The sequence below is a fragment of the Eretmochelys imbricata genome, chromosome 5, assembly GCF_965152235.1.
Source record: "Eretmochelys imbricata isolate rEreImb1 chromosome 5, rEreImb1.hap1, whole genome shotgun sequence".
NCBI classification, from domain to species: Eukaryota; Metazoa; Chordata; order Testudines; family Cheloniidae; genus Eretmochelys; species Eretmochelys imbricata.
In genome coordinates, this window is record NC_135576.1 from 4,332,385 (window position 1) to 4,346,028 (window position 13,644).

The following is a 13,644-nucleotide window of genomic DNA, read 5'->3' on the forward strand; positions in this document are numbered from 1 at the left end:
TTAACTAGACAGGTATCTTATGCTGCTGCTGTCCCTCTATCCAGCAGTAGAAGATATCTGGGCCTTGTGGGACGGTTAGATGAGGAGTCTGGGTAATTTCTTAGTGTAACTTCATTTATTTACACTATATTCAACAGTCCTGGAACAGTGGTGGTCACAAGCAGCCCACAGGCAACCCCTTCTTCCAGGAATCTCAGCCCCCCAAGAACTGACTCTGGTTAGAGAGCAGAGACCGAACTCCCTTGCTGCTGGCTACAGCTCCCACCCAAAAGTAATCACATCACAAAACTAACAACAAGCAGCATGACTTCAAAGGCTGAACAGCACTTGCATGCTCAGAAAAAGAACTCAGAAAAAGACTGCGTATAACAGCATCACCCGGTGACTCCTCCATAACACTTTTGGATAAAGGGCATGATCTGTTGGCCTTGTGAGTCCTTTGGCCACCTGCCTTTTGTGTGGGTTGTACCATTGTCCACAGGAATCACCACTGGCCAAAGTCCTGTGGTAGGAAGCAGGGGAGTAACCGTTGGAGGCACCCAGAGGAAGCCAAGGCACTCTAGTTACAAACCTAGGCTCATCCTGTCCAAGCTTCTTCCTGTCGACAGAGAGAACCAGGCTGCAGATTGTGGAACTGTCCAACAGCAGCCAGGGCTAGGGTGGTGGACTCCTCCAGAGGCTGCTGGAGACGAGACAGACAGACACGTTACACTCAGCTTGAGTTTTATTCAAAGGCCTCGAGGATTCCCGTGGGGTCCTCCGCCCCTCTGGCAGAGTGCTGCATGGCCAAGAGCTACCCTGAAAGCCCCATCCTCCCTCATACTAAACTTCCAGCGCCCTGGCACGAGGGGCTCCCTCTCCAGTTCCCAGCTAGGGAGGCACCGGACTGTCGGCTAGCAGGGTCGTGAGCACGGCAGAGACGGAGCAGAAAGGGAAGTCCCCTCCCGAGCCTGAACCCCAATACTGCATGGGGTTGGAGGGAGCCCATCACCTCAGCAGCTCCCCTGGAATCGTGGGGCTCAGAGGGCATAGCTGCATGAGGCCCACTGTTCATCAGACGCCCGCAGAGAGAGGATCTGGGACTGAGAGAGGCTGAGGAGGCTCTGGTTGAACTGGGTCCTCGGCGCCAGGTGTCCCTCTGCTGCTGAGTCCCAATTTGTGAATCCTAGTCACTGATCGTCACCTGGCCAGTCAGTTGCCATGGAGATGATTGGCCAGGGGGTGTATTCAGAGTGGGGTGGAAGTCATGTCATCTGCAGATACTGAAGGCCAGATGGCCATTATTGGCCTGGCCTCTTGTGTACCACAGGCCAGGAAGCCATCTCCAAAATTGGTGTGATGATACCTCCTGCACAGGCTTGCTCCCTGAGACTGAGGCAAAGCCCAGTGGAGTCAGAGGCCATCTTTGTATTGGCGTCAGTGGGCTCTGGGCCAGTCCCCACTTACCCGGAGACGATAGAATTGCTCTCCCATTGTGAAAGTGCGTTGTCGAACCACCTCCCACCCTGCTCCATCTCCGTGCAGCTATAGACGGCTGGTGCCTGTTTGCGATGCTGCAGAGAGGGAAAGAGATCGTGTAGCCCAGTGACTTGTTCTGCCGTCACTGCCCTTGAGCTGAGAGCAGAACCGGAGGGATTCGCTCACCTGTTTGGTTTGGAAGGGCCCACACTGGTGCACAGACAGGAGCACACAGCTTTCTCAGGCAGGGTTTATTTTGCAATCTGGATGTGTCCGGCTGCCAGGTTCTGGGGCATATCTGTCTAACCAGCTCCCCAGGAGAGTATAAGCATGAATGGAGAGACAGAACACACAGCTAGGTTTAGGCGCCCTGCAACTTCTGTGCTTCTCACCTGTTCAATAATTAACACGCTGTTAATTACCACAGAACATAGGCAGCAGGTTCAAAACAAATAAAAGGAAATATTTTTTCATACAACTCACAATCAGCCTGTGGAACTCCTTGCCAGAGGATGTTGTGAAGGCCAAGACCATAGCAGGGTTCAAAAAAGAACGAGATAAGTTCATGGAGGACAGGTTCATCAATGGTTATTAGCCAGGATGGGCAGTGATGGTGTCCCTAGACTCTGTTTGCCAGATGCTGGGAATGGGCAACAGGGGATGGATCACTTGATGATTAGCGGTTCTGTTCATTCCCTCTGGGGCACCTGGCACTGGCCACTGTCAGAAGACAGGATCCTGGGCTAGATGGACCTTTGGTCTGAACCAGTGTGGCCATTCTTATGTTATGTTGTTAACATGAAATAGTGCAGCACACTAATGCCCTCACACTGACCTTGGCCTTTCATAGATTTGCTAAAGCAAATTAAAAGTTTTAGAAGTTGGGAGTTCAGTTCAACAATGCTTGGTGGGACACCGCCCCATTCCCCAAGAAGAAAATGGCCTGTCTCTAAGTATAGTAATGATTGATTTGCTATCGATACCCTTATACATCTTCAGCTTCAAAGCGCTTTACAAACTTCAGCTAATTACTCCTCACTCAAAACGCCTCTGAAGTAGGTGAGCAAATATTCCAATACCCCAAACTAGAGCCAAAGGGGAAGAGGCTGAAAGTTGGGGGAAGAAGGTAAAACAGAAGGGACTTGTGCTCTGGGTGATTATTAAGAGTCAGTAACTGACCTGGGTTGAATCCTATGTTCTCAGTCCTTCTGAAGCCTAAATCTTCATCAAAGTCAAAGACCAAATTCTGAGGCTTTTACTTAATTCTTATTCAGGCCAAACTCCCCTTGAAGTCAGCTCGGCTGAGTAACGAGCACCAGCTTTGGCCCTTCGATTTCATAGGAACATAGGATGTCAGACTGGAAGGGACCTCCTGGGTCATCGCCTTGAAAGTGATGGTTTGGGGTCAGGATTGAGCACAGACGGCTTAGAAGTGTACCATACAAGTGTCTATAACTCATTACCAGTCACCTCATCTCACTAGTCCTCAAGTACAATGTCTGTCTGTCTCTCTGTCTATCACCCCTGTACATGTATCTGTCTGTGTGACCCTCCTCGATGTAGTAGCTTCTAATCTGTACAGGGAAAAGCATCTGCTATTCCACATATTTACTGTATGCTTCATAAAACATATTGCAACATAGCCACAAAGTATAAGGCGGAGTCTAGAAGCTACGTGGCCATGTTGCACATGTACCTGATATTTTGTGAGTGGCAAAATGTACCATGGGAGGAAGTTACCTGTGGTGTGTTTGTACCTGGAGTAGAGCTACCCCAGTCCTGTATTGTGAAATAGCATGAGAATGGACTAAGAGTATAAGGTGTAAAAAAACCTTTCTGTATTATTCCAGTAAAGCCGGACCCTCCAGAGAACGTGGTGGCCAAGCCAGTATCCAACAACCCCCGGAGGCTCGAAGTGAGGTGGCAGAACCCTTCCTCTTGGCCTGACCCCGAGTCCTTTCCGCTCAAATTCTTCTTGAGGTATCGCCCCCTCATCCTTGACCAGTGGCAACATGTGAGTGACCTCTCAATCGCCTTCACTGAGGGCCAGGTGGTGGGGGGAAGGCTAGGGGGTTGTTGGGTTGTGAGGCCCAAGCCTGCAGCCTCTCCTTACCTGCTGTGAAGTGAGTGGAGTTAAGGGGGACACTAAATGCCTCAGAATGGACCTATGGCTTGGGAAGGACCTCGGACAGGAGGTGCTCGGGAACGGGAAGGGGCTTTATTGCTGCGAAGGCGCGGTTACTGCCTGGTAACCAGCTTGCAGAAAACGCACATTTGATTCTTTCCTTCATGTCAGGCCCAGCAAACGCAACCAAGAGCTGGCGTCCCTTTCAAGTCCCCATTCCACCTTCAAACCACTCCCCCACTCTGCACTGTACTATGGGGCCAGTCTCTATTTTCCATACATATGTTCTACATAAAGCTTGCCCGCTGAGACGTAAGAGCTATTTGAAGTGTAAATGTCACCGCATTTAAATGCGCTCTGCCATGTTAGACTCCAAACCAGAGATAAAAAATACCTTGTGCCAGAACACACTGTACTGTCAGGGACTCCGCCTGTGCCTTGACGTTATCGTAGTTTTACTTTTATTTCTTGTTTTTGTTTTTGTTTTTTAAAGAAAGTTGTCAGTGAGGCTCTTAGGACAGAAGTCCACTGTTAGCTAGAAGACCTGGGATAGCATGGGTAACAGCATTTTTGAGTCTCCATGGTCCGTTCAACCTTTGTCTTCTCTTCTGAGACTGGCTGACTATAATCCCAATTAGGGCGATGTTTGGTGGTGGTCTGTGCGATGGGGAGATTATTAGCTCACTGGCAAACGGAGCGAGACCAACAGCTTGGTGGTAGACCTGCATTTCAGATACGTTTGTAGAGCTGATCCATGTTTCTTTGTCAGATGGGCTTTTTTGATGAAAAAAGATCTTTTGAAGGCAAAGAAAATTTCTGTGTCAAATTTTTGGGTCCTTAGGTGTTTTCTTATTTTTTGACCAGGCAAAAATGTGTAGTTTTGTTCCCAATTGAAATTTTTGTTTCTCTTTTTGAAAATCAAGAAATTCTTGGCTTTGGGGGGGAATTTTTGTCCCCTTTTCTTTCTCTTTACCCCACCCATTTTCCCACTGGAAAGCAGGGGGGTGAAGAGGGGAGGGGAGCCTGACAAATAAAACCTACAAATAAAAATATGGTTTTTTAGGTTTTTGAACACTTTCATAAACAAACAAAAAATTTGTGTTTGAAATGCAAAATTTGGTTTCACTTGGCCAAAAATCAGAAGACCCAGGGGAAGTTTCAAACAAAGCAATTACAGACAGTGCTTTTCTGACCAGCTCTGTTCTTTTGGCTCCTTGCAGGAATGACATGAGCAATCAGATGATCTTTCATCTGTCTTGTTTTGGGATGGGAGTAACCTGCCTGTCCACACCAGTGACAGCAGCAATCCTGCTGCCTACAGCTCCTTGGGTCAGGGTGGCTATGTCTGTCTCACTGTAAGCTCTCAAGATAGGCCGGCCCGCTTGGTCTGATTGTGTGTCTGAGTGCCGGTCATTTTATGTTGTGCCTCAAGAGAAAAGGGGACTTGGCAATTTTTCAGCCTCCTGGAGTCTGTTAAATATGATTGCTGGCATTTGAAACTATGTTAAGAGCGGAAGGATGGTCCCGTGGCTAGGGATGCTAGCCTCAGATGTGGGAAACTTTGGTTCAAGCCCCTGCTCCGCCACCGACTTCCTGTATGACATTAGGCAAGTCACTTAACCTCTCTGTGTGCCACAATGGGGATAAGCACACCCTGTACTTCACAGGGGGCCCATGAGGCTAAACTCATTAAAAACTGTATGGTGCTCAAATACCAAGGCGAGTGAGACTATCTCAATATGTTAGATGAGAATTCTCAGTAAAAATACAAGCCCCAAGAAACAGTCAGTCCCCAGTGTAACACCCCAATGTGATTCATTGCTGCAATCTGGAGATGATTCCCCATTGCATCTGGGAGTGGAGATGTAGATGAAAACAATCCTTTGCTCCATATTGCATGGCTTGGCATTCCTGTTTTAAGAACCAAGGTGCCTGATCCAGAACTGCTGATGTTCCGGGCTTTTTCCCTCTCTGCCATCACTCATGCTATGGCTGCATCATTCTTCTGTATTGCTTGTTTATATATTTAAAAAAACGCAAAACCTAATTGTGAGTGACGTGACACCAGTCGCTGGAGCGGGTCAAATAATGCAAAAGTGTGTTTGGGAATAATTTGCTCAGTGACTGACAGCCAACATTTGCCGACGAAGGTCCTGGGCTCATTATTAGACTGTCTGTCAAGCCAGCTGGAGAATGAAAAATACGATTTGTGAATAAGCTGAATGAAAATGCCGCTATTCATCAGGTGAATTATTTGCAGTGATTAATTCAATCAGCTCTTTAAAGTTAGACGGGGGTAGCACTGCAGGGCCAGGCAAGATTCCCTACACAGCTCTTTCAAGCCACTTGAATTCACAGCTGCAGCACTTCCTGCCAGTCCAGCCCTGGGCTCCCCCCAACACACACACAGCTTTGCATATCCACCACAGTCCCAACCCACACCCTGCCTCCCTGCCAGTCCAGTCCAGGGATACCCACACATACACACAGAGCCCTGGACATCCCCTCCTCCCACCCCCGCCACAGCTTTGTCAATGCACCACAATCCCACCCACACAGCTCTGCCAATGCATCTTAATCCTGACCAGCAGCAAGTCCTGCTATGCCAGTCCTGGCACACTGCTGGCCAGCGACCAGCGTGTCTGAGATGAGGCCACCACATGTGCCAAGCCTGCACTGATGACAGGCAAGAGGCAGCCCTGAGCTCCTGGTACTGTGCCGGGATGTCACTCTCACTGTGACCAGTTCAGCCGGGTGCTGTGCAGCAGTTGAACAAGAGGCTCTGAGGTTTCATTTGCCGAGAAGAGTAGCTGGGCACCGAATGAGAGGCCGTTCCTCTGCCCACAGCCTGAAGGGGACGAGCAGGTGTTGACTGGCATGGAAATGGTTAATGAGTATAAAGTGTCACAGACAGGTCCCTTCTCTGTTGCATACTGTGTCTTTCCCAGGTGGCCTGAGCCTTTCCCCTCCCTATTGGGGTCTAGGGACCAGTACACTGGACTAGGGCATATTCTGGGAAGGGGAGGTGCATCCCAAGCCATGCGGGTCTCCAAGCTGCCCTGACAGGCTGTTTGGCTGACACAGGGGTGCAACGAGCTATCGGTGCAAACACAAGGAGCCCTCCTGCGCTCAGCTCCCCACATGGCAAGACCATTGTACACGACCTGACTGCTGACCGCGGGAATGTCCATCACAAAGTGTCCCGGCAGGTTAATAAAAAGGAGGCCAGCTGGAGAAAGATGGAACTTTGCCAGCAGCCACAAGAAGCAATGAAACCATATGCTGGTACGTATGCCCAATCCCACCATTCTTGGCCCCTTCTTCATCTTCCCCCTGCCCCACATGCACTTACCCCCATACCTCATATTAAACCCCTTGCATACACAGGAGTCGGCTAATGGAACTTCTTCCTGCCACCTACTTAGGTTGCATCCCCCACCCAGCCTTGCTTTGTGCCCCGGGGCTGTCACCCAGCAGGGAGCAGGGATGTGCCAAGGTGGAGATGGGAGCAGGCCAACTTATTAAACATTCCCAGGGTGAAGAGAGGGATTCCTGGGGGGGGGCAGCAGCCTCCGGGCACACAGCAGCAGATCTGCAAGAACAACCTGGACTCGCTGGCTGAGCGGCAGGTCGCAAGAGGGCCGCTGGAGTGACTGGCAGTAGACAGGAACATGCATTCAGACTCTGCGTGCGTGCATCATTTGTTGGCAGCAAAAGCAATTCCCCCTCCCCCTGAAATGGGTCCGATGGCCGCCCGAGAGCAAAGGGCTCCTTCCCCTACTGCCCGCTTTGCGCACAGAGTTTGGCCTCAGGCTTTGCTGTGCTGGGGTGATTTGTGCAGACCGCTCTAAAACGCTGCCCCAAAGGCATCAACGGGAACGGACTGGCTGTGTCGTGGGTGCTTTTCACCCCCAGGCCCCAGAGCGCCGCCCAAAGTGTCCAAGTGCCCATTTTACAGATGGGGAGAGTCAGACGCAGGGAGCTGCTGACTCAGTTCAGGTTATGCAGCAGGTCAGGGCCTTCCCAATGGGATCTCACCCTCCTCGTACAGGCCAGAGACGTACCCTTGTCTCACACATCTGAGGAGAGGAGGGGTCGGCTCAGACGTGGCCCCCCCCTTGGAAGCATCCTGGCAACTGGTGACGGTCAGCTGCTGGCTGCTCCCCACTCAGCCCGCTGGCCACCAGCAATTAGCTGTGTCCCACCTCCAGATCGCTATGGGGCCCTCTCCAGTGCAGGGCTCCAAGGATTCGTCCTCAATCTGCCCTGAGGCCCCCCTGATACCTTGGATGGGCAGATACAGGAGGGGCTGGTTACAGCACTGTGTGGCTGGGGCCTGTGCTGCCGGAATTTAAAGGCTAACAGTATGTTTCATGTAGCAACAAGTGAGGGTCTCTAGCCACAGGGCAGGGACAGGATGGAGTTAAAGCAGGTATGAGAACCTGAGTGACTCCGCATTAGAACCTGAGTGACTTCATATCCAAATTGCTTAGTTTACACAAGTAGTGAGATTGGGGCCGGCAGTGCTCCCGAATTGCCAACCCTGTGCACTCAGCCTGAGATGTGACTCAAGCCAGGCTGCTTTCTGCTGCTACCTCATCCCTCACCCCCGGACTGCTGTGAGGTTGAACTCAATCCTCTAAGCATGTGAAGTATTACCAGTGTGCTAAAAGAAGGAGCCCCAGGCTGCCCCTCGACCGAAACACGGGAGTCTGTGCGTGCTGTTATGTGTGGTGGACGCGTGGCACATTGCAGCACTTAAGACAGAGCTGGGACACACATGAGCAGCGGGTATAATAGGCATGAGGAGGCTAAACCTCCCCAATCCCAGGCCGAGGCCCCACCCACGTTCTGCCCCAAGGCCCCACCTTTGCTCCGCCTCTCCCCTGAAGCCAGCGGGGGGCTCAGCTTGTGCCAGCAGCCCGGAGCTTGGGGCTTAGGCTGGCTGGAGACCTGGGGCACCTCGGGCCAGTGGGCGCACGGGCCAGCCAGCAGCCAGGAATGGCTTGGGCTGGCCGGTGCAGCTGGGGTGGATCGGCCGGCTGCCCAGAGCTCTGGACAGCTGAGGCGAGCGGGCTGGTGTTTGGAGTGGCTCGACTGGGGCTCCTCCAGCTGCATTGGGGGCTTGGGGCTCCAGCGTGCGAGGGGGGATGGAATGGGTGGGGTAAAGGCGGGGCATCGGGCAGAAGGGGCGGGGCCCGGGCTAGCCTCCCGAAAGGCGGGGTTCCATGGGGACACGTCCCTTCCCCAGCACTCTAAGCTGACAGGCCCATCAAAGGTAGAGTTAATTTCATGATGGATGGCAATCAGTTTTCCCTTCTTGCCCGCCCTGATGAGCTCACCCCAAAGAGCCAGGGGACTGGAAAGCGGGGCTGCTCCTTTTTGGCTTCCAGGAGGGAGTGATGGGATGTATTTGCAGACGAAACAGGTTTTTTATTCTCCCCTCTTGGCAGAACCTCACATTTTGTCTCCTAAATATAAAACATTCAATATTTAGGGTATCCTTTATTTCTCTCCTGCTTTTAAGTTGGTAATTCAAGCCAGATTAGCATGGTTTCCTCCTCTGTTTTATGGCCCCGTCCTGGCCTCCAGCGAGCTCTCCTAATGCGCTCAGATGTTCCTCTAATGGATTACCTAGGCTGGAACTGGATACTCTGCCCTAATGGATTGCTAATAGCCTGTTTCTGGTTTTACAGGCTCCTTCAGTTAACTCACAACAGCAGCAGCAATCGCTGCACTCATACATACTGTATCCCAGCGAGCTCGCTGGCTCTCACACATGGAGATGATCACACACATCTGCAGACACACACACACACAGGTCCTGTCTGCATGAAAGTGCACATGTGTGCATGAATGTAGACACCCACACGCACCCCTACTCAGACCATCCATAGGCTAACTCCTAGGCTCACTTCCATGCACACTTGCCCACACTGCTAACGTCCCCCCTCACGAGAGGCTACGTTTATATAAAAAGACCCAGATAATGCAGTGCTGACACCACAATGGCATGCACACACCAGAGAGACCTCCAAGAGGAGCCATGTAACACACAAGCAAAATCAGTCACCCCCGCCTAGTGTGGAGCATGCAGGGCGTGGGTGATGGGCCCTGCAATGGAACTATCCGCATGCTTAACTGCTTTGCTGGATCAGGGCTTTAGAGTGGGAACCTCTTCAGTGTCACTTTGCTCCACCATGTAGCATCAGGGAATAGAACTCAGGGCCCCTGGTTCTGAAAGCCTAAGTCCTGCCACTCAAGGTAAAGGGACCCCTGTGACACATAGTCGAGCAATTTTGACTCTGTACAGTAGAGGACAGTGATGCTCATACTCAATAGTCAGTTTGTTACCGGGCAAGCGAAACCATTTCTCAAGCTGAGACCCCCTCACTCCCACCCCCTATTCTCATGACTCCTAAAGCTGGAGCTTTAGGAAAAACACCCAATGATGGGAGACTTCTAATACAATTGGGAGACGTGGCAACATGGCAGATCCGTGCCAAGCGCTGTGTTTCAAAGCATCTGCCCCATTGCTAGGAGGGCATGGGGTGGAATTTCTGGTCTCAGAGACGGAGACCCACCCCAAAGTAGCCAACAGCCCAATGGCCAGGCCACTCCCCTGGGATATGGGAATCTCAGTGGGGCTATTGATGCAGCTGGCATATGGCTGGATCACTTGATTGCCCTGTTCTGTTCATTCCCTCTGGGGCACCTGACATTGGCCACTGTCGGCAGACAGGATACCGGGCTTGCTTGACCATTGATCTGACCCAGTGTGGCCGTTCTTATGTCATTACTGATGCCTGCTGGGATCACAAAGAAGCAATTGCTCCACCGGTGTCTGGATACCTGTTGGGAATCGCTGAGCCCTGTCACCATGCAAAGCCGCAAGGCAGCAGCCACAGCGAAAGAGACGAACCTCTCGGTCTGCTTACCAAAGCCCCTGCAGTTCTTGGTTCAGGGCAAACCAAAGCGAAGATCAACCCCCCCCGGCAAAGCCTGTTCATCTGCAGAGCATTTGAGCAAGTAGCAGGTGGGGAAGTGGGGAGGAAATCGGTACAGCTCCATTTGCCACCGCCGTGTGGCTTTGCTAACAGCATCGCTTCATGGAACAGATGCTACTTAGGGGCAGTTTGCATCATCGTTTGCCCAGGATGCTTTGGCCTGGTGAGTTTGCTTTTAGAAGGCAACCTGGTTGCAGAGGTTACTCGGTCCTAGTCATGCACTCCCCACCTTGGAGCGGGTGGAATCCAGGGTTTCTGGGGGGGGTGGGGACAGAGGAACCCCCAGGGGCGGATCACTACGAAAAATGGTCCATTAGGGGCCATTGCAGCTTGGAAGACAGGGCGGGGGGCGTTAGGAGCACATCCCGAGAAACCATCCAAGCCTCTGCAGTGGGATTTCCCTTCTTCCCGCTGTCTGGGGTGTTGGAGGATTGGGTCTGGCACGTCCTGCAGCAAGGAGCATGTCTGTAAAGTGCGCTGCATGCCTCTATCGCACTGAAAACAAAGGGCTTTTCTACACTCGCACTTTACAGTGCTGCAATTTTCTCGCTCCGGGGTGTGAAAAAACACCCCCCTGAGTGCAGCAAGTTTCAGCCCTGTAAAGCACCAGTGTAGACAGTAGCTACTCCCCTCGTGGAGGCGGGTTTTTTTAGAGCCCTGGGAGAGTTCTTTCCTAGCGCTGCACCGCAACCACACAAGCCAGTGTAGACACGCCAGTGTAGACAAGCCCAAAGACTAACGATTAGCAAGTAGCAGAGCCAGAGACACACGCTACTCCCAGCATGTGTTGCTTTGTGTCCGTAGCCCAAGGGGCTGGGCTGAGACCCAGGGATGAGCACCCTTAACTCCCACGCCCTTGGACGTGAATGGCTAGCAACTAGGAAGAGTTGGGCACCTCGCAGGATTGGGCCTTCAAAGCCAGCTTGTCCCCGAGGTTATGGCTGCATTGCGAGCCCGCCCTGCGTTCACCCCGCGGCAGCAGCTCCTGTCCCTTGGAGCAGCAGCCAGGCCAAACCTGAGTGGCATTGCAATCCCGCGGGCCAGGCTGCAATGCTGCTCAGTTAGGGGGCCCTCTCAAATGGAGCGGGGGGTGAAGCAAACTGCCCCCCTGCCCCAGGTGGCCCTGCTTGGTGGTAGCAGCAGTGGGAGTCCTGGTAGCAAAGCCGTGACCCTCGGGCACTGCCTTGTAACCACCGTGTCGTTTAGCCCTGCCCAGCGCCGGGTGAGGCATGACAGTGCCCAGAATGCCAGCCTCCCTGAGCCCTGTCTGCTCAAAAGGTCATCTAGTCCAGTCCCCTGCACTCATGGAAGGACTGAGTATTATCTAGACCATCCCTGACAGGTGTTTGTCTAACCTGCTCTTAAAAATCTCCAATGATGGAGATTCCACAACCTCCCGAGGCAATTTATTCCAATGCTTAACTACCCTGCCTGTTAGGCAGTTTTTCCTAATGTCCAACCTAAACCACCCTTGCTGCAATTTAAGCCCATTGCTTCTTGTCCTGTCCTCAGAGGTTAAGGAGAACAATTTTTCTCCCTCCTTCTTGTAACAGCCTTTTATGTACTTGAAAACTGGTATCATGTTCCCTCTCAGTCTTCTCTTCACAAGAATAAACAAACCCAATTTTTTCAATCTTCCCTCATAGGTCATGTTTTCTGGACCTTTAATCATTTTTGTTGCTCTTCTCTGGACTGTCTCCAGTTTGTCCACATCTTTCCTGAAATGTGGCACCCAGAACTGGACACAATACTCCAGCAGAGGCCTAATCAGCATGGAGTAGAGCGGAAGAATTACTTCTCATGTCTTGCTTACTCCTGCTAATACATCCCAGCATGATGTTTGCTTTTTTTGCAACAGTGTTACACAGTGACTCATATTTAGCTTGTGATCCACTATGACCCCCAGATCCCCCTCTACAGTAGTCCTTCCTAGGCAGTGATTTCCCATTTTGTGTGTGTGCAGCTGATTGTTCCTTCCTAAGTGGAGTACTTTGCATTTGTCCTTATTGAGTTTCATCCTATTTACTTCAGACCATTTCTCCAGTTTGTCCAGATCATTTTGAATTTTAATCCTATCCTCCAAAGCGCTTGCAACCCCTTCCCAGCTTGGTATCATCCTCAAACTTGATAAGTGTACCCTCTATGCTATTATCTCAACCATCGATGAAGATATTGAACAGAATCAGACCCAGAACTGATCTCTGCAGGTCCCTACTTGATATAACCTTCCAGCTTGACTGTGAACCACTGATAACGACTCTCAGGGAACCGTTTTCCAACCAGTTATGCACCCACCTTGTAGTACCTTCATCTAGGCTGTATTTCCCTAGTTTGTTTATGAGAAGGTCATGCGAGACAGTATCAAAAGCTTTACTAAAGTCAAGATATACCACATCTACCGCTTCCCTCCATCCACAAGGCTTGTTACCCTGTCAAAGAAAGCTCTCAGGTTGGTCTGACACAATTTGTTTTTGACAAATCCGTGCTAACTCTTACTTATCACCTCATTATCCTCTACGTGTTTGCAAATTGTTTGCTTAATTATTTGCTCCATTATTTTTCCAGCTAACTGGTCTGTAATTCCCCATATTCTCCTTATTTCCCTTGGTATAGATGGGCACTATATTTGCACTTTTCCAGTCTTCTGGAATCTCTTCCATCTTCCATGACTTTTTGAAGATAATCACTAATGGTTCAGATATCTCCTCAGTCAGCTCTTTGAGTATTCTAGGATGCATTTCATCAGGCCCTGGTGGCTTGAAGACATCTAACTGGTCTAAGTAATTTGTGACTTGTTCTTTCCCTATTTTAGACTCTGATCCTGCCTCATTTTCACTGGCATTCACTATATTAGACGTCTAATCGCTACTAACCGATTGTTAGTGAAAACCGAAACAAAAAAGTCATTTAGCACTTCTGCCATTTCCATGTTTTCTGTTGTTGTTTCCCCGCCCCCTGATTGAGTAATGGGCTGACCTGGTCCTTGGGCCACATCTGTAAGCGGCTGCAGTCAAGTCTGACTCAGCCAGCAGGCCCACTGGTCTCACTGGGGCC

At 51.0% G+C, this 13,644-nt stretch overlaps 1 protein-coding gene across 1 annotated transcript in view; it reads left to right on the plus strand.

Annotated features, from left to right (window-relative positions):
- Positions 1 to 13,644, plus strand: part of CNTFR (ciliary neurotrophic factor receptor) — a 427,487-nt gene that overhangs the window by 383,289 nt on the left and 30,554 nt on the right. The window contains 1 exon segment of the mRNA XM_077818087.1: positions 3,309 to 3,472. Coding sequence (XP_077674213.1) covers positions 3,309 to 3,472 — 164 coding nt within the window.